The following is a 20,690-nucleotide window of genomic DNA, read 5'->3' as shown; positions in this document are numbered from 1 at the left end:
GTGAAGCTGAAGGAGGGCAGAATGCTGTTAAATGAGTGGACGTGAGGAGGAAGAGAAGAGGGCATCGCCTCCATGACAAAGTCCTTCGCCCCATGACAGCAGGAACCTGGGCAACACCCTAGGACCCAAGACTCTGTCTTGAAGGGCAACTGAATCCTGTTGCGCCTGAGCAGTGACACCAACAACTTCCAGTAAAATGCTACACCTGGACTCGGGCTAGGTAACTTCTTCCCATACAAAGGAACAATATGCATGTGATGCATGTAGGAGAACAAAACATTTGTAGGCAAAACAGCAAGTGAGCCTCATGAACAGTAGGCTCTTCTTCAGGTCCAAACCACATGGCACACTTCTTCCCTTGGCAGTCAGCAGGGGCCCCATTGGTGTGTGCACCCTCACACCTCAGAGGCCCAGAGTAGAAATTCTTACCTGCACAGCTGACTGAAGCCACACACTTGGCAGCTCATTAGAAGCCAGAAACGCTCTGTACTCTATCCATAATATCCTAAAGAGAAACCACGAAATAGCCCTTCAGAATGTTCATCCTATTCATTGAGATAAGGCCAGCAAATCAAAACAAAAGAAATAATAGGCACAAAGATCTCCAAACAATGTGAAGCCCCCATAAATAAAAGAAGGTGTTTTACAGCCACAATACAGCCAAGAAGGTAATGCATGATGCACGCTTCAGAAGAAACGAAGAGATAACATGCTTTCTATTCTGCAAATTGTGCCTCCCAGGATTCAGTTCCTATGCTACAGGCCAAGCATATGGCATGGATTCTCAACATCTATACATGTGATGCTCACAGGACAAGACCGGGAACCGATCCACAACAGCCAGCCAGTGGAGACTGGCACATCTTTGTTCTAAGCCTCTGCTTCTCCAGGGTGCTTTTCTTCTTAGGCCCCAACCCAGGCTGCAAAACACCTACAGGGTCTGTCCTGGTGCCAAGGAGTCAGGCAAAAATGCCAACGGGCCCACGACTGATGTGCAGAAGAAGGGAAGGCCTGCCAAATACGGACATACTCAGCAGACAAAGAGGTATTCAGAGGGGTGTGTTTGGAAATCAGCGTCCTGCCTTGCCAGAGAGGGAACTGCCCATTTCTCACATTGGGATCTCTTGCTAGATGTGTGTCCTCACAACAGGGATGGTGCGGGACAAACCTTCCATTGCCAGGGAGAGGACCCCCACTGAGTGTCAGGGAATGACATAGGAGCCGGTGGGCTGTATGCCAGCATGTGGTTTCAGGGCCTCTATTGGCACCAAGAAGCCAAACCAAATAGGCAGCAAGAGCATGACTGAAGAGCAAAGAAGAGCATGGTTCCCAAACACGGACAGGCACAGCATATACCAAAGGGAGTCAATGTGGATGAGTGTGTTGATGGCTGACACGCGCCTGCCTTTACACAATCTCCCCAGTCCCTTTCTCACACAGGGTAGGACTCGAGAGACTAGGGTGTTCACATCAGAGAGGTCGACAACAAAAGCCAAGTGAGAAGTTGACAGACAAACCCCCACTCAGAGTATGGGAATCCAACTGGCGGTTCGAGGCGCAGCATTCCCCCTTCAGGTCAACAAATGACCGGCACATTGCCAGCTGGGATCCCCCATTGTGGGAAGGAGCAGAAATCCACATGCCCACATCAATTCAAGTCCAGTTGCAATTCTAAAATAAGAGCAGCCTACTGAACCCAGCGTACCCAGGATTTCCAAACCAGAAATCAACTGCAGTGTCTGCACAGGGTCACTTGCAGTGGATTTCCTCTTCACGCATGAGTGGTCAGCACGGCCAGGGCCCAAATCTGTGGTAACCAGCCCACAGCGTGGTGGACGGCCAACTCCATGCCGAGTGCCCAGCAAAGAATAAGCCTCTGCTCTCTTCATACCTTATAGGCAATGGCAAAATTCGCACCTGACGGAATGAATCATGCTGAGCAATCACAACTCCCGGCACACCAGGACAGACAGAGGATTTCTTTGTCAAGTGCGATGGGTCACCTGTCGTGAGCTCTGTTGCGAACCTGCAACACCTGTGGGAGAGCTCCTACACCCTACTCTGGCAGGAGACAGGAACGATCGTAGGAAACCCAGCCTGGTGTCGTCACAGCACCAAGGGCTCCGTGTTCCAACTCTGCGGCCCCCCACGAGCAGGTCTTCCTCTATCACGGCCCCGTGGGACTCTGGCCACAAAAGCACCAAGGCAGTATACCCAGGCTCAGTATTTTCCAGGAGGGGTCTGCCTAGGGGGCTGGGCCAGACTCTATGGTTGCTCTTAGGCCCAGAGAGGGCAGGGCAGGATGGTGTCAGAGGAGTGGACGTGAGGAGGAAGAGAAGAGGCAATCGCCTCCATGACAAAGGCCTTCGCCCCACCCCAGCAGGAACCCAGGCAACGCCCTAGGCCCCAAGACTCTGTCTTGAAGGGCAATCGACTCCTGTTGGGCCTGAGCAGTGACACTCCCTGACAACCTTCAGTCAAATTTTACACATGGCCTCTTGCAGTAGGCACAGTTTCCCCATATGTAATAACTGTGTACATGTGATACATGCAGAAAAATCAAGCTGCTCTAGGCAAAAAAGCACGAGAGCCTCATGTACCCAGGCTCTTCATCTGCCCCACAGCACATGGAACATCTTTCCTTAGCTACAAGCTGGGGCTATGTTGTTTTGTGCATGGTCCCTGGCAGCTGAGAATCCCCACTGTAGTAATGCTGGGTTTAGAGCTCCCGGGAAGTGGGGCTACTCAGCACCTCATTAGAATCAAGTAGACACAATGGCTTCTATTCATAGCACCCTACATACCATCTATCCAAATTGCCCTTTGAATCATTCTTCATGCACTTTGAAATGGATTCCCCAAATCAAATGAGCAGAGGCATACTGGAGGCACTAAGAGCTCCCCTCAATGGGAAGTCCAAGTACTAAGCAGGTATTGTTTCAGAACCAGAAAGGCAATGCGAAGTGGATGGCTGGTGCAGCCTTCCACAGAAATGAATAGTCAAGATGCTGCACTTCACCCTATTGTGATCCTGACCAGGATATGCCACACTGTCACTTCATCCTCCTCTTCTGGAGATTGTGCTTGCCACTACCCAGTTTCTATGCTATAGGGCAAACTTATGGCGGGAATTACAAACATCCAGACATGTCATGACCACAGGCCAAGACCATGTATAGTTTCACAGTACCCTGCCTCTGGAGACTGGCATATCGTCATTAGCAGTCTGTGCCTTCCTGGGGTGGCTTTTTCCTTAGTTACCAACCCTGGCTGGGAAATAGCTACAGGGCCCTTCCTGGTGCCAGTAAGTCTGACAAAAATGCCACTGTGTGCATGACTGATGTGTAATAGGAGGGAAGGCCTTCCATATAGGGATATGTTCAGAAGATAAAAAGGTATTCAAAGTGGTGTGGTGGGAATCAGTGTCCTGCTTTCTCAGAAAGGCACCTATCTGTTTCTTATGTCAGTGTATCCTGCTTCACATCTAGGAGGCCTTGAGACATCTGGGAGGCAGACGGCCCAGCATTCAGTGGCAGGGAATGTACATGGGGGTCCAAGGCCAGCATTCGTACTTTCCCACATATAACGCGCACCTCTTCAGTGCAATGCAATAGTTTCAACAACCTGACATGAGGAGCAATACTTTGCCCCCAAAGACAGGCACATCTTCCTTACCAGCCTGTGTGGGTCCTGGAGCAGGTTTCTTCTCAGTCCCCCATCCTGGCTGCTAAGGGTCTTAGGGCCTCTTTTGGTGCCAAGATGTAGGACCAAAATACCACCCAGACCATGACTGATATGTCAGAGAGAATCATTCAAGGCAATCAAGCCACATACCACAGTTACCACGGATCAAATGTAGGTCAGGACATTTTTAGATGAATGTTTATGAAGGATGCTGAGATTTTCCTATCTCTTCCTTCACAATGACCTCATCCAGAGGAACAATCTTAAACTACTCACTCAACAAGAGTTTACACTAATGTGCAATATAAACTCATCTGGCCTGAGTACAGAACTCACTAAAAACATCCAATGAGAGCAGCACCAGATCCGAGATGGCGGCCAGCAGGAGGCTGATGAAGGAGCTTGAAGAGATCCGCAAATGTGGAATGAAAAACTTCCGTAACATCCAGGTTCATGAAGCTAATTTATTGACTTGGCAGCGGCTTATTGTTCCTGACAACCCTCCATATGATAAGGGGGCCTTTAGAATCAAAATCAACTTTCCAGCAGAGTACCCATTCAAACCACCGAAGATCACATTGAAAACAAAGATCTATCACCCAAACATTGATGAAAAAGGACAGGTTTGCCTGCCAGTAATTAGTGCTGAGAACTGGAAGCCAGCGACCGAGACCGACCAAGTAATCCAGTCCCTCATAGCACTGGTGAACGACCCTGAGCCCGAGCACCCGCTCTGGGCTGACCTAGCTGAAGAATACTCTAAGGACCGTAAAAAACTCTGTAAGAAGGCTGAAGAGTTTACAAAGAAATATGGGGAAAAGTGACCTGTGTGGACTAAAATCTGCCACAAATGATTCCACCAAGTGTGAGCAGAGACCCCGAGCAGTGCATTCAGACACCCTGCAAAGCAGGACTCTGTGGAAAATTGACAAGTGCCACCACCTGGCGTTCACTTGTGGCAGTTACTAACTTTCTACAGTTTTCTTAATCAAAAGTGATCTAGTCACCTGTAAAAAAAGCCACGTCCAATGAAATACCCTGCCTGTGGTCCTCAGGACCTCCTCAAATAGCACATACAAATGAGAACGAAGCATGCAGGAGAGTCTAAGTAGCTACAGTACAAAAGGCGTAAGAATTTCTTGGGCATTGCTCTGTGTCCACCCTTCCTTACCAAATGGCACATCCATACTCTTGGCTCTAAGCATGGGCTAAGTTGGTGGATGCGTGTTCATAGCGATGAAGGCCTACAAGTACAATCACTGTGGCAGCCTCACCAGAGTGTGCAAATTTCAGTTCTTTGAGATGAAAATGGCCCAATGCATCCTAAACACAGCACTGCACTTGCCATTCACCTTGCTAGATGGACTGTTTAATATCCACCCCAAGAACAATCTGGGAATCTTATGAGCCTCAAGATCCTTTAGGCACTCTTGGGTGTCTACTTCATATGCTACAGTGTGAACCTATTGTCAGAGGACTGCAAAAGCCTAGACGTGATATGAACACAGGCAATACCCTGGAAAGTTTCACACTGCCCTGCACCTGAAGACTAGCACATCATCATTACTTGTTCATGTCTTTGCTGGAGTGGATTTCTCCTAAGTCTCCAGTTGGGGCCATAATGGGCTATAGGGCCACGGCTTTGCATTAAGCGTCTGGACAAAAATGGACACAAGCCCATGACTGACATGGGAAATAAGGTAAGTCCTCCCAATTATGGGCATGTTCAGCAGATGCCAAAGGTAGTGAGAGCAGAGTGTGCGTTCCTGGACCTTATCACTACAAAAGGATTACCGGAAGCAACACTTCCATGCAATGATAGATCATCCATTCTTCACATGTCAGATGAAGTAGATGAATCCGTGGTGAGTTGCAGCCAATGTCGAAAGGCTGAAGGATTTCCATACAATATGAGTGCATCTTGTGAAGATCAATCCATCTTTGCCATCGTGCCTGGAGGTAAGAGTTAGACATTACAGGAGAAGTCAGCAAGTGTTCTGAGCCAAAGAAATTCAGACTCATGCTCATGATATTCCCTTCTGACCTGTGAGGAAAACTTGAATCACAATAACAGTGACTTTACGGAATGCTCATTCCTCCCAAGGCTGGTGAAGTATATTGAAAGCAGGCCAATTCTGGCAGGTCAGGATGGTGGTGAATATAAAGGGATTGCAAGGATTATTGATAGGCACTAAATATTCCTTGGTGTTCACCACTTACAAATGAAGAAGAAACTGCTTAATAAAATAACTAAAATGTTAAAGTATAATATGGTAAGTGCCACAATTACAGATTTTCAAATTTGCTGTGAAAGTGCAGAGAATGAGAAAGGATGTATTCACATGTTTCTCAAAGGTACCTGGCATCAGAATAACCTCAGGGTCCTGTTAAAACATAAACCTCCAGTTTCTGATGCAGTCATTTATTCGTGTGGCTTGAGAATTGGCATTTCTATCATTTTCTGAAGTGCTTAGGCTGCTCATGTGGAAATCACAATGTGAGAGTCAGTGACATCTACTAATGAGGTCAAAGTTGAGGTGAGTCATCCAGAGCACATACAGCAGATTTCCCATGCATGACTTTGGCACAAGTGTATCTGACACAATCAACAGGCGTACTCTTTATACCAGATAAGAGTAGGCATGGGGAGTAAGGACTACAAAACAACTCAGAGACACTTCAATTGAGAAAGTTTGAGTGTATGTTCACAAACAAGACAATGAGTAACATTAGTCCAGAAAGAAGGAGCAAGAACACAGGAGAAGGAATCAGCTTGTTTCATTCAAAGAATATCTAGTACAGAGATTAATTCATGAGGACTTGCCAGAGGCGATGAGGGCCTCAGCGAGAAAAGCCTAAGACTTCAAAGTCTGAGCTTGTAGTAGTGAGAACGGAGAAGAGATAAAGGTATGAGACAACTAGAGGGTAGAAGTCCAAGAATTTCATGGCTAGTTAACTTAGGGCAGATGAAATCACAAGGCACACAAAGGAGTCTGTGATTATTCGTGGATTTGGAAAAATAGGATGATTTGCAAATATTTGGTTCTTGACAGAAGGAACATGAAGAAAAATTAGTCTTTGAGTTTGTTTGCATGTGGCCAGTTGGGATGAGATGGCTGGGCTTTGACGGGGGACTCTAATTTGGAGAGGTTACAAATGGGTACTGCTAAGGGTGGACTGGGTTATATACGTTATCTCTATCAATGAAATAACTAAAAATCTCTAAAGTAACAAAGAGATAATAAGATAATGAAGAATTCTCAGGAATAAATTTATCAGTTGAGAAAAACTCAAAAAACTAAGTCCACTACATTGGTATATTTATGCTTTGTCACCATTTTCTCATCTTTAAGTGATGGTCTTAGAGGTTATACTGCACCTCTGATGGCCATATGGAGATGACGGGACAGTGTAAGCCTAGACTCTGTTGAAGATTCCAGTAAGTGGTTACATTAATACTTTCTGTGTTTGGGATTGTTTACATTGTGGTTGATGGGGTGTTTTAAAAGATTGAAGCAAAAAGCCAACAATGTAGAAATGGGTGAAGATATCTTTTAAAGTATATCTCATTTTCTACCTATCTCTCTCTCTATAAAATTTGTATATGTGTGAAAAGTAAGCTACAATAAAGCTTCAATGAATAATTTACTACTTACAAAGCATTCCTTAGTGAAATGTTTGTCACTTTGGCTTCCAGCACTCTGCTAGATTCAGCCTAAAAGAGAGAACACTAATATCAACATTTGGACAATCAAAAATCACTGAATTGAAATGTAACTTTATTCTAAAATATGCCTAGATGAGGATTATATTAATATTGAAGTTTGAACCTGAGCCACTTAAACATAGAAAATTTACATCTACAAACATTCTGTGCAGGAAAAGAAAATATGAGAAATTCTATCCTATGGAGTACTAAAAGAAGTATAACTTTCAAAAACTTAACTGAGTGTCAATCAGAAATTTTCTGCTTTACAATTTTAAATTTCAAAGTATTTCATTGTTGTGTTTTTATCATCACCTCATTTTTAAAGAGCACTTCATATGGGTTTCCTCCGTGGCACCCTGGTGGGTGTACTCACGTGATCCTGCACCACTGTGAGTGTCAGGAACAGACCATAGGCCCCGGGCACCCTTGCCACTGCTCTTGCTCTGCATTTCCAAGGCGCTGTGCACCCTTTTCTCAGTGCTTGCAATCGTGTCCTACTCTGTGGATACCATTTGTTTACCTTTTCACTCTCCCACTACATTATGAACCCGAGAGAAAAAGCTGAGCTTTATTTATCCTTATAAAGCAATACTTGGAAAGAGCAGATGTTCTATAAATGAGATTTTACATATAGAACAAAGACAAACATAGGAAACTGGATACACTTATTAGACATTTGCACCAGGGATAAAATGATATTTTCAATAATAGGAAATTACAAAATTGTTCCTGAAGTAAGAGTTTTAGCTGCAAAAATAGCATTTACGTAACATCTGCAATGGCAATATTTCTATGTAATATATATATTTTAGTTATTTCCAGATAGCCCTCTGGACATTTCTTTTCCCTTATCAATTCTCTCATTCATTTCTAAAATTACAACTATGGAACAACACAAGTGCACACACACACATATATACAAACACATACCATCATATGTATGCTACATAATTTAATGTATAGTATTATAATAATGTATGACTATCTACATATATTTATCATGTATATGTAATACACACCTGAATTGAGAAAATGCACCTCAAATTTTCATACCTTTGCATTAAAAAATAATAGTTTTAAAGGGAAACCTTTGTTCATATCAGTTCTCATGATTTCTTTTCCTAACTTAAAGAGAAACATTCTTTTTCCAAATAGACTTCTATACTGATTTTAGGTTTTAATCTCTCTCTTGGCCAGTTTGAGGCTCATCACAATACCCTGAGAGAGAATCATGCTATAGCTGCCATAACACCAGAGCAAAAAGTTAATTTTATTTGAAGTTTTAAATTATTCCCATTTTTAAATGATAGTGTAGGCAAATCTCACTGTAGAGAATAAACATATTTCATCATTCATATACACCAATTATTATGATGGCAATAAAGAAAAAGGCAGAAGAAGAGACAAGCCAAAGGGGAAGGAAGAATAAAGAATGAAGGAAAGGGAGAATAAAATTCTACACAACTATCAGGACTTTAAGCCATAACATACTTATGCATTTTTTTCACAAGAGAAAAAAGTCCATCCGTGAACAGCCTCTACAATGAAGGTGTAAAGAGAAAAACCTGGAATTGCAGTTCAACCAGCCTGGGCAACTTGGTGACCCAGCAAGACCCTGTCTCAAAATTTAAAAAGATGTTAAAAGAAGGCTGGAGATGTACCTTAGTGCAAAGGCCCTGAGTTCAGTCCCCAGAACCACAGAAAAAAGAAAACGTCATGACCTGATTCTCAGTTCCCTGATTTTTCACAGCCAATTATGCACTTCTTAAACCCCAGTAGCCTCATTAAAATATTCAATATCCATCTGCTAGTATTTGTGAAAATTAAACTGAATTGTCCCTTAAGTTCTTACCATGGCACCTGAGACACAGTGAGCACTCAGAAATTAGTGCCTCCTCTTATCATCGGTTTCGTTCTTCTTCAGTAATACCCATCTCAGTAACAGTGCTACTCTCAATATTACCAGTTGGCGAAGCCCAACCAACCTCCATTGCTGCTTGACAAAGTTCCAGCTGGGGGAAAGAAAGGGTGGAACACATCATACCCTCATGTTTTATTTTTTCTTGCCATAATGTTTATAATTGTTACTCTGATCATAGGAGTCATTGTGTTTGTGACTAACAACACTCTCCATGAGACAAATTGGTAATGATACATTGAAATCTGATCTGGCTCACAAGTCCCAAATTCCAGTTTCTCTTAGTTCTATTGCCACATCCACTTCTAAAAAAACCTCTCCTAAAACCCCCTCTGTTTCCCCCACTACTATGACTCCCCCTCTTATTGCTGACATTCTTTTTACTAAAGGGGTCTTATGAAGAGATTGAAAGGACAGACTTTAGATGGAAGAAATAGTGGAAAATGGGAAACAGAAAGAACGTTAAGACAGGTAAATGCATTAAGGAGGCAAGTTACTCAGTATTTCTCAAAGTGCTGTAAATATCTCCTGCTCATGGACTATGAACACAAATGACATTTAGTTAAGATGAATAGAGGTATAGAAAAATAGAGAGCTAATAGCAAACTATATTAACCATTGTGCAGTTTCTCAAGGGCCAGCTGGTGACCACAAGTTTGACGCTTAGTTGATTAAATCTTGCTTGTACCCCCGCTGATACAAAGATTTTGATTAAGTTACTTTCTGTTCTGTTTAGGTGTGGGTAAATAAGGGGACAATTGTAATTTTTAAATATGTATTCGTGATGTTCAATGAAATGAAACAGCTTAGAGGAATTGTACTTTGTTTAACAAAAAATAACCTTTACTTCAATAGAAACTGCTAAGGCAACTAAAATGTAAACATGTTCCGCCCAATGCCTCCCAGCTATTGCTTAAAGATATAAAAATAAATCAGACCCCGAGACTTATCAGAGGGAACCTGAACATTGCTTGAGAAGGTTCTTTTCTCATTGCCGGCCCAGGACATCTCCCCTTCCTACCCTGCATCGACATCGACTGCAGCTGGTCTGCGGCAACCAGTGCTTAGGCATTCTGACCTCATAACTTCATTCGGATGTCGCTTAAGCAAAGCTGAGTGACTGTAGCTTTAAGACTGTAGCTATGTGGAATTTGATCTCACAATGCTTTCCTGATAACTGAAGTACCCTTTGATGCTGAGAGTGGGTCATATTTATTTACTAAAAAAACAAAATATAGTATTCTTCTGATAAACGTGCTTTCTGTGACTGCCACTATTTTCCTTTTATTGAATCTCTAAATGGTGGGATCTAGTGCCAGTAGTCAAATTACAAATGATAGTAAAATCACTCTTTTGCGAATCTAATGCAATGCACAAAAAGATATGAAAATATTACATTAACCAATTTGCTCGCAAAAGTGAACAATAAAGAAACACGATGTAATGACATTACAGCACCAATTCTTACTCAGCAATTACGTTACATGAAGTAAATTAGTTCCAAGGTCCCCTCTTTGCTGCATGGAGATGCACTCATTCTACTTCACAACTAATATTCAGTCTAGGACAATGAAAACATTTCTTTCGTTGGCCTTCTACTGCCCACTTCAATTTGTTTACTGTCTGCACTCAGTACTCCGTGGATGAAATTCTAAGAATTTCCGAAACTCTTTCATTCACCTTTAGAAAAAATATTCTCTGATCGATTTAGTGTAAAAAAGTACTCATTTTAGTAACCAATATCCAGATCCTTAATAATGGTAAAACCTCAAGTAACTATTAAAACTTATAGTTTCTCTGTCTAACTTGTAACTAAGCAAGTCTGCTCTTAGGTATGTTCCTAAGAAAAATGCGTGCATATTTTCAACAGATACAGGTATCTCCATGTGCATAAAACTTGTATCCAAAGTAGCCCCAAACGGGATACAATTAAAAGCAACACACTGGGTCAATACCTATATGATGGAATACTTATGCAATAGAGTACTACACGCAGAAAGCAAAATATAATCTGACCCTATAAACAACTACAAAACTGTTACTATTTGAAAACAATCGGTACACAAAAGGGTATGCAATGATACATTTAAAAGAAGCTACCTCTCAAAATATATTTGACTAGCAACTTACATATTTGAAATACACACGTAGTATATACACTATTACTGAAGGGAACAAGTGTATGCCCCCTGGAAAGAGAACACTAGCAAAGCCCAATGCCTTTGGGATCCAATACCTACACGTCCCAAATCACATTCTCCTGTCCCCTCCTCAGAAAACATGTTTGTGCACACACACAAATGACACATGCATGCACACAAAATACATCAAAAGTTCAGATATCATTCCCTTACTTTTCTAGATAATGTATATTATATTTACATGACCTATATTAATACCTCAACACATAATACAATACAGAACAGTGAAAAAATACCAACTAATCAGACCCACGTGGTTAGCCAAGCATAATCCAACTGACTAAAAACCACCCAGGTAGAAAATGAAACATTCTAAGACTTCTAAAATAATAAGGAAGGTGAATGCTTTACTGCCTCCCATTACAATATCCACCTTTTCCCCATAGCCAAAAACTATCCTAAACATTTTGTTTTAGGCCAATTCTGCCAGTGTTAAAGAAAGGAATGAGAGCACATATCAAAGACAGTGGAGACCAGGAGCAAAGTGCGACCTCTCTGGGACCTGGAGTTGACAGCTGGAGAGCAACAAAGTGGCGGAGAGAAGGGCACAGGTGAATCTAGGAACTCGGAGGGAGCTGACAGGAAGACCAAAGACTAAAGGGAAGCTAGAGAGGTGGGCCACAGTGCAGAGAAAGGAATAAGGCAATCCAGAAGGCTCACCTTGGCTCTGAGGGAGGGGACCCTGTCTCCATCGACGCATGGTAAGTCCAGTGGCCGGGCAAGACAGCAAACCAGACTGCCAGTCCTGGTCCCAAGAGGAGCCCATGGCTGTTGTAAACTGCAAAAACAACATGGTGTTTTACTCTGAAATGACTCCTTCCACGAGACAGACCAGAGTTAGGAAGGAAGTCCAGTGCAGCGCCTGCCATGTCTCAGAGGGTTTAATCGGGAGCCATTTTAGGAAGGAGTTAATTGTTTGGGATTGGGTCACAGAGCAACTGCAGAGCAGCTTTACTCCATGGTTTCTGGTGCCACCCTGGCACGGGACTGGGTGGGAAATGACCGGGAGAGGCAGTGGTCAACAGGGTGCAGGCCAGTAGAGCCCCTGAGAAATTTAAGCTCAGGTTGGGTGTCAGGTAAAAGGGCCGAAGGCCAAGACCAGACCAGGCCACAACAAGTCTTTGTTAGGGGAATAGATCTGCCGGGCTGTCTCTGAACAAAGGAGAGACAAAAGCAATATGGCCGGGGCAGGGAGAGTCTTTTATAGAGACTCGGGTGGGGCTTGTAGGGGCAGAGGTGGGATTGAGTGGGGTAGTGGCTAGGGAATGGAGGAGCCCGTGATGTCACTAGGTGGTAGGAGGTGAGCGAGTATTAGGTTACTCTCTAGGCGGGACCAGGGGCATGCTGGGAAGAAGGGTTTATTCTTTGGTGGGAGCAACCATCTTGGCATGATGTCACACAGGGGAGGGGGCAAGGCACCCTAGGAAGAGGGCAGCTACTATACATAATAGCTGCTGAGGTGGTGGGAGACCTATCATTCCAGGCTTTTGTTTTATGATAGTTGGATGAAGGTCTCTTCTTCTGGAGCTGCTTCCTGCTGACAAGGGACGAAGATCACGGCTAGACCTGGATCTGATGAGGCCCGTGGCAAGTGGGGACCTCTTCCTTTTGTTGTACTGGCTGGTACCCTGCCATGATGAACTCTGTGACTGTCTGATTGGTGAATGCCCTCAATCGTTCCTGCAAGAAATTTTGGAAACAGCGAACCAGGCACAGTCCAAAACAGAGAATTAAACAGATAATACTGAGGGGTCCCAAGAGTGGTAATAGCCAGGGGAGCCATGAACTCCAGGAACCAAATGTACCCCACCATTGATTAGTACCTTGGGGGGCATATCTATCTGGCCCATTGAGTTTTAATTTTTTTCATTTGACATGTAATTATTTTATTCATTTACATAGGTTTTACAGAGACAGCTGGATGTTTAGGGGCTCATTTGTTATAGAAGTAAGAGACTGTTATGGAAGAGATCATAGCTCCTGATCTAAGGGCCCATGTGTCATGACCTTGCTCTTAGAGAATGAGTGGAAAAGTGATAAACACAATTTATATAATCTTTATAATCCTTTTTTTTTTTTGAATATAAAAGGTGTATGTAACTGAGCAAATCTGTACACACTTGTAGCTAATTAATGATTTTTGCTTCTATTTAGTACCCAAAGTTTTGTCTTTTTGAAATGGCTGTGTCATGAGTGAACCAAAAGATTTTAATGGGTGGGCTATGTCTTAATTTTTCTGAAGTCTAGCTTTATTATTATGTCATTGTTTTATGCCTCTTTTGGTTATTTTTTCTGCTGGGTGTTTAAGACCAAGTTAAAGTGAGACCTGTGTCAATCAATATGAACCTCTTGTTATCTATTAAGGTCAGTTAAGTCTCCCCAGGCCATTACTTTGGAACCATGCATAGTGCCTCTCTGCTTTTCTGTCAGTGTCAGCCATCTGGATGGGTCATGGCCTTGCTTGACCAAGTTGCTTTCAGTGAAAGCATTGGAGATATTTTTCTTGGTGACCCTCCTTTGGCACAGAGTACATTGTCCTCTGGTGTCCAGCAATCTCCCAGTTTAGGAGGTTGAGTGACTTACCAAAGATGTAGGACCCTGTGGAGAAGGTTCCCTCATGTCCTGGAACTTTGTTGACCTTGAGGGGCCAGAGCCAAAATATTGGCTGTCCTCATAGCCCAGTTACCTTTTAGTTCTGGTCTCCAAACTTTAGTTGTTGAACACCCAGAAGAGAAGGTCAATAGTGTTAGCATTGTAACAAGAATAATGAACTTAACTATTATAGTTTTACCTGAATAGCAAGCATTTTGGAATTTAAAATATAGAGAACTGTTACTGTTATCAGTCATGGTTGTTTTTTAGTAGTTGAATTCCTGTAGAATATTAACAGAAAAAGAGCCACAAATAATATTTTAACATGACAATTATGATGACTTTACCTTTGTAACACATTTAAATGTCCATCTTGATATAAAATAGCCATTGTTAAACGTGCTCATTTTTTAAAAACACCAAAAGTTTTTACCTAAATTATTACCTTTAAATAAATAAATAAATAATCTTTTGATAGGATACCATCTAAAGAAAATAGCCCATATATGTTATCATTAACAAATATTAGAAAACCTGTACAGTCAGAAAGTACAAATACATTTAGTACACTAGAAAAAATAAAACCTTGTTGTTGTTTTTTTACAGGATATTTAGTCCTCTGAAAATGACCAGTGTAAGCATACCAAATAACATATTTAGAATTTATCCCTTTGATGACAATTGATATAAACAGTATAATAATATATTTAAATAATATTTATTCCTGTAAGTCTTTTATAAGGCTATGAAAACTATCGGGTCAGTCTGTTGTAAGATGAAAACTGTTGAGGTCCCCCTAGTGAACAAAGACTGGATAATATTTCCATGCGGCCGCTCCTTTGTTCACCAAGGGGAGCATGCCTTGAACTTAATAACCTTTATCTATAAACAAAACAGCTGTACGACTGGACAAAAAACAAAGATATAAGACAATTTCTAAAACTAGAGTGCACTCAAATATATTTAGCCCAATGGAATTATAATCTCTTTATAATTTTAGGTTTATAATTATAAATAAGACTATTTAAAACCTTTTGTAAGTCAATTAACAGAGATCTCTTGTAGAATTAAAATCAGAAGGAATGAAACCTCTATTCCTGTAAACCTTTTATAACAAACTTGAAACCAACAAGTAAACATATATATTTCCTTTATAAATCTCTTCCACACACCTTCTTTATGTACCTAGGCCTTTTGGTCTTGTCCTGCTAACAAGACAAACATAAAATCCTTTTATATCAAAAATATGTCTTTTACTTATAGCTTTTTAAATATTTTGTCTCCGACTCACTATAAACATTTTATACTTTTGGCCATCATTATCTCATCCCTAGTGGTCTTTGTTAAGTAAATAAAGTTCCAATTCCTGTTTAATGGTTAGACACAGGTGGTTTCTGTCACTGATTACAGCCCTAAACACATGACAGTTAAGGCACATGTCTCACAAGTTTGTTCAAGGATTCCCACTTCATTCTTTAGTTAGGATGTTATCTACAGTGGAGCTACAGATCAAAGGAGCTATATAACCTTCACTTTAAACAGCAGAAGCAATGGGCTAAGGCAAGTTTTTAAAGGGATACACTACCTAGTTTGCTTCCACAACTACTTTAATAGCTAATCTGTTAAACTTAAAAACTTTTTCCTATCAACAGAGTTATAAAGTGGGGGAGGTATGAGCGGTGAGTGATCGGCTCAGGCTAGGACTATTTGAGAAGGAGAACAGGTTTGACAGAGGGAGGGTTAAGAGCATAGTTAGGAAAGGCTTGTATGTAGGGGATTTCTGACCATTTGCCATTGCGTTGACCGAAGTTGTGTAAATCACACAGTATGTCAAAATTGAAAGTGCCATTTTTGGGCCCTGGAAACCCATTATCTAATTTATACTGAGGTCAAACCTGATTGTAATAGAAAACAAGTCTTTTTGGCTTAAAATCTCGTCCCAACAATCCACGGGGTTTGAGTTGTGCCAGAAGGTAGCCTGGAGGCGTTGAGGGGCGGGCTTTGGATTGTTGGGCCCCCTGATTAGAGCGGGTGAGGAGGAGGCTGCCCCTGGGGAGAAAGACAAAGGGGAGAAACGTCCTTGTCTCCTTTGACAATCTCCGAGTGAGTCTCCCAAAGGGAGAGAAAGAGAGGAGGCGAGCTGATGGGACGTCTCCCAGGGGCACAGTCCTGGGCCCAGAGGCCGTGGGGGTTTCTCTGACCAAGCGCTTGGATTTCTGAGAAGTCCCCAGAGGGGGAGAGAACAAGACAGAGAACCCGACGAGAGGGACGCTGAACTCCCTACTCACCCAGAGACTGGTGACCGGTGTGGATGTGTAGCGCCAGCAATGGCAAAGGTAGAAAGCCCCGGAGGGCCCTGGCAATGGCAGATAGGTCCGTTGGAGATGGCCAAAAGGTCAAGCAACCCCGTCCTGCGGGGGATCGTCCATTAATGGACCATCTACCATCTGAGTCACGGCACCAGAAATGTCAGGTAAAAGGGCCGAAGACCAAGACCAGACCAGGCCACAGCAAGCCTTTATTAGGGGAATAGATGTGCCACGCTGTCTCGGAACAAAGGAGAGACAAAAGCAATATGGCCGGGGCAGGGAGAGTCTTTTATAGAGACTGGGGTGGGGCTTGTAGGGGCAGAGGTGGGGTTGAGTGGGGTAGTGGCTAGGGAATGGAGGAGCCCATGAGGTCACTAGGTGGTAGGAGGTGAGCGAGTATTAGGTTACTCTCTAGGCGGGACCAGGGGCATGCTGGGAAGAAGGGTTTATTCTTTGGTGGGAGCAACCATCTTGGCATGACGTCACACAGGGGAGGGGGCAAGGCACGATAGGAAGAGGGCAGCTACTATACATAATAGCTGCTGAGGTGGTGGGAGACCTATCATTGGGGACACGAGAGCCCTGCCCACTGTGGTGAGAAGCCAGGCATGGCATGTGTGGCTCTCTGAGGCAGCCTGGTCTGGAAGTGCTGGCCTTAAGTCCAGGAAACTGCGTGAACCCCCACCCTGCTGCCTACAGCAACACAGTACTCAGTGGTCTCTTTGCTCTCCACGTCTACCAATGTGAGCAAGGGGATGGCCCAGCTTGGGTCACTGCCACTTCCTGGTGTGCACAGAGAGAGAGAGAGAGAGAGAGAGAGAGAGAGAGAGAGAGAGACCTGTGAAGCAGGGAGCAGGGCATTTCACAAACCCATAGGCCATACAGCTAGTCAGAGAAACCATGACAGAGAGTGCACAGAGGAACACGCGAGCTGGGAGCTGCAAGAACGGCTAGAGTCTCGGTGCGGATGCACTGACCACCTGCACACAGCAGGAAAGGGGGTCAGGGAGCAGGATTCACACACACACACACACACACACACACACAAGGATGTAGAAACAAAATAATCATTCTTAGCGTGACTCACTATACCTCCACCATATCTGCTGGATTCAAAGACTACAGACCCTGGAAAGGAAAAACTCATTCAAAAGCAAGACGTTTTTTTGACTCATATTTTTCCTTTGGTTCTTTGGAGTTTTGGATCATTTTTTTCCTTTTAATTTTTTCTTCTTCATTTTGCTGGGGTTTTTTCTTTTTGCTGCCTTTTGCTGTTCTTTTCTGTAATTTTTGTCTACTTCAATTAATTTCTATTAATCTCACTTTTATCTCCTCCTTATCTTTCTTTTCAAAACTTCATTTTTTCTCCCATTCCTCACCCCTCTATCTTTTTTAGCATAACAGTTAAGCCTTTTAAAGTTTTAGATATTTGGTTAACTCTGTGTTATGACTGTTGAATGGTTTTCTATCGTTAGGGGTGGCATAGTTGTTGCATTTAGTAAATATTGACTGTATGTGTCAGTATTGGGTTTGTCTTTGTGATTATACTACAATTACAGATCACTTGTCAATAGTTAATGTGGTATATTATTGGTTCTTGTGCTATGCCAGTATCCAGATTGTGTCTGACTTTATTGTTGTCCCTGAATTCAACACTATTTCTAGGGTGGCATAGTCCTTGCTATTAATTGGTTTCCTCTGCATACCAATAGCTGGGTTGACTTTGTGTCATTTACAATACTGTGGTCCATTTCAGCAGAACTGGGTGCTGAGCAAATTACACTGCACCCTGCCCTTACAAATTAACAAAGGGTGCTGGATCTTGGGACAGAGGAAAGGGCCTAAAGTTAGCTGTGCCCACACTGCACCACTGAAAAGCAGACACTAAAGAGAGCACCATATGAGCAACCAAGTCTTTCCAGTGTAGCTGACCACCAAGCATCACGCACACACACAAAGAAACATGTGAAAACAAGGCAACAGGGCCAGGGATTTAGCTCAGTGGCACCGCGCCTGCCTTGCAAGTGCAAGGTCCTGAGTTCGATCCCTGGTTCCAAAAAAAAAGAAAGAAAGAAAACAAGGCAAGAAAATGCCTCCAAAAGCTCCCAAATCCCCCACAGCTGATCCATGGAGCACTGGTGGGGAGGAAATCAAAAGCCACACAGATGAAATATGCAAAATGTTAAAAGAAGCAATTAAAAAAACAGATCATGCCTGGGGATTTAGCTCAGTGGTTTCGCTGCCTGCTGTGCAGGCGAAAAGGACCCAATTTCGATCCCCGGTACAAAAAAACCCCCAAAAAACCCCAACAACAACCCAGATCAATAAGGTGCACAGTCAGCTGACATAACATATAACTGAACAGACACAGACTTTACAAACAAAACGATCAGTAGGTTCACGGATGACAGCTAGCTCAGCTAAACAAAAAGATAAAAACACGAATGACCAGTTTAGCAAAGAATTGCAGCCCATGAAAACATACCAAACAGAAATCCATAGAATTAAAAGTCTATCAAAATGATGAGGAACAGAGGCAGCAGTGTGAGGACAGGGCTTCAAAACTGGAAGATTAAGTTGATGCCAGTGACGTTAGTGTCAGAGATACCTTAAAAACACAAAGAAAAAGACCATGAAAAGGCAGCCAACGGGTGCTAGATGACACAAAGTAAACTAATCTAAGATTAACTAGGACGAGTGAAAATTAGAAGACAGCACAAACGGCATTTTAAAAAACTTGCTTACAGAAATAACAGCAGAAAACTTGCCAAATACAGGGAAAGGATTCCACATACAGATAACTCGGGCATATCTAACTGGAAACAGTCATGATCAGGAAACAAAACTTCTTCACAACACATCATATTCGAAATCCCAAGGTCCAACACAGGACAGAATTTTAAAATCTTTTAGAGAAAAGCAATGAATCACTTACAAAGGTAAAGCAATTAAAATAACAGCAGACTTCTCAAAAAAAGTTTAAATGCCAGTAGAGCTTGGATTGAAGTGTTTCAAGCCCTAAAAGAAAACACCTTCCAACTCAAAGACTGATATAACTGGCAAAACTATCTTTTGAAATTGGAGGACAAATAAGGCCTTTATATGACATAAAGCACCTGAACAAATTCATGGCCACCTAACCAACATCACAAAAAATTGTCAAGACTGTCCTGGGAAGGGACAAGGAAGCCAACAATGTCAAAAAGTATAATAGAATGAATACATTATGCAAGCTAAGCCTTTAAGCAGAGCATAAAAGAAAAGGGAATCATCAACAGGAAAATAATGCAATGAGAGGAATAAGTCAGTAGTTTTCGGGAATAATTCTCCCTGTGAATGGTATCAACTCTCTAATCAAAAGTCACAGATTGGGGCCAGCGACTTAGCTCACTGGCACCGCGCCTGCCTGGCAAGTGCAAGGTCCTGAGTTTGATCCCCGGTACTGGGAAAAAAAAGTCACAGATCGGAAGAACAGATTAAAAAAATAACAGTATAATGTATACAAGAAACACATTTACTCCAAAAGGACATTCATAGACCAAAAATCAATGGATACAAAACAATATTCCATGTGATTGGAACCCCCAAACGGGCAGAACTAGCTCTCCTATTCTCAGACAAAGTGGACTTCAAGCCAAAAACTGATCAGGAAAGGCAAAGAAGGTCATGGCATATTGGTTAAGGGACCAATCCAAAAGGAAGATATAACAATTCTAAGTAATATACGCACTGAGCATCAGCGTATGCAACTGCGTTAAACAAATGTTAATGAACATAAACATTGGGATAAATTTCAACACAATTATAGCAGGGGACCTCAACATCCCACTGTCTCATACACACAGATCAACTAGACAAAAGAACAACAAGGAAATATCAGAGCTGAAACAATGCTTTGAAGACATGAACTGAATAAGTATCTACAGAGGGTTCTAGTCAACAACAGAATACACACTTTTCTCAGCAGAATGTAAACTTCCTCCAAAATAGACCACATGCTAGCCCACAAGTATCATGTCAATAAATGCAAAATAAGTGAAGTCATCCCAGGTGAATTATCATTTCATAGTGCAGTGAAACTAGAAATCAGTGGCAGAAGAAACCACGGAAATTATGCAAACACATGCAAATTACATAAAGTACTCATGAGCAATCAATGGGTGATAGAAGAAATCAAAGAAGAAGTCAGACATTTCCACAATCAAATGCTAATGCTAGCACAACACATTAGAACCTATGGGACACAATGAAAGCAGGCCAAGAAGGACATTTATAGC

At 42.4% G+C, this 20,690-nt stretch overlaps 1 protein-coding gene and 1 pseudogene across 2 annotated transcripts in view; one reads left to right on the top strand and one right to left on the bottom strand.

Moving 5' to 3' along the window:
* The first annotated feature begins 4,055 nt into the window (after positions 1 to 4,055).
* Positions 4,056 to 5,740, top strand: LOC147823312 (ubiquitin-conjugating enzyme E2 L3 pseudogene; annotated as a pseudogene). Its single transcript, XR_015444144.1, has one exon. The product of XR_015444144.1 is annotated as a ubiquitin-conjugating enzyme E2 L3 pseudogene (transcript).
* LOC147823311 (uncharacterized) overlaps positions 4,135 to 20,690 on the bottom strand; it is a 29,825-nt gene continuing 13,269 nt past the window's right edge. The window contains exons 5-7 of the mRNA XM_087193765.1: positions 12,173 to 12,290; positions 7,341 to 7,399; positions 4,135 to 5,637 (exon numbers count right to left, since the gene is read on the bottom strand). Coding sequence (XP_087049891.1) covers positions 5,526 to 5,637; positions 7,341 to 7,399; positions 12,173 to 12,290 — 289 coding nt within the window. The 3' untranslated portion in view covers positions 4,135 to 5,525. The remainder of the gene's footprint in view (positions 5,638 to 7,340; positions 7,400 to 12,172; positions 12,291 to 20,690) is intronic.

This window comes from Heterocephalus glaber, unplaced genomic scaffold (genome assembly GCF_053883595.1).
Source record: "Heterocephalus glaber isolate CG9 unplaced genomic scaffold, H.glaber_assembly_v1.0 deba00001594, whole genome shotgun sequence".
Lineage (NCBI taxonomy): Eukaryota > Metazoa > Chordata > Mammalia > Rodentia > Bathyergidae > Heterocephalus > Heterocephalus glaber.
This window is presented reverse-complemented; position numbering and strand designations above follow the sequence as displayed.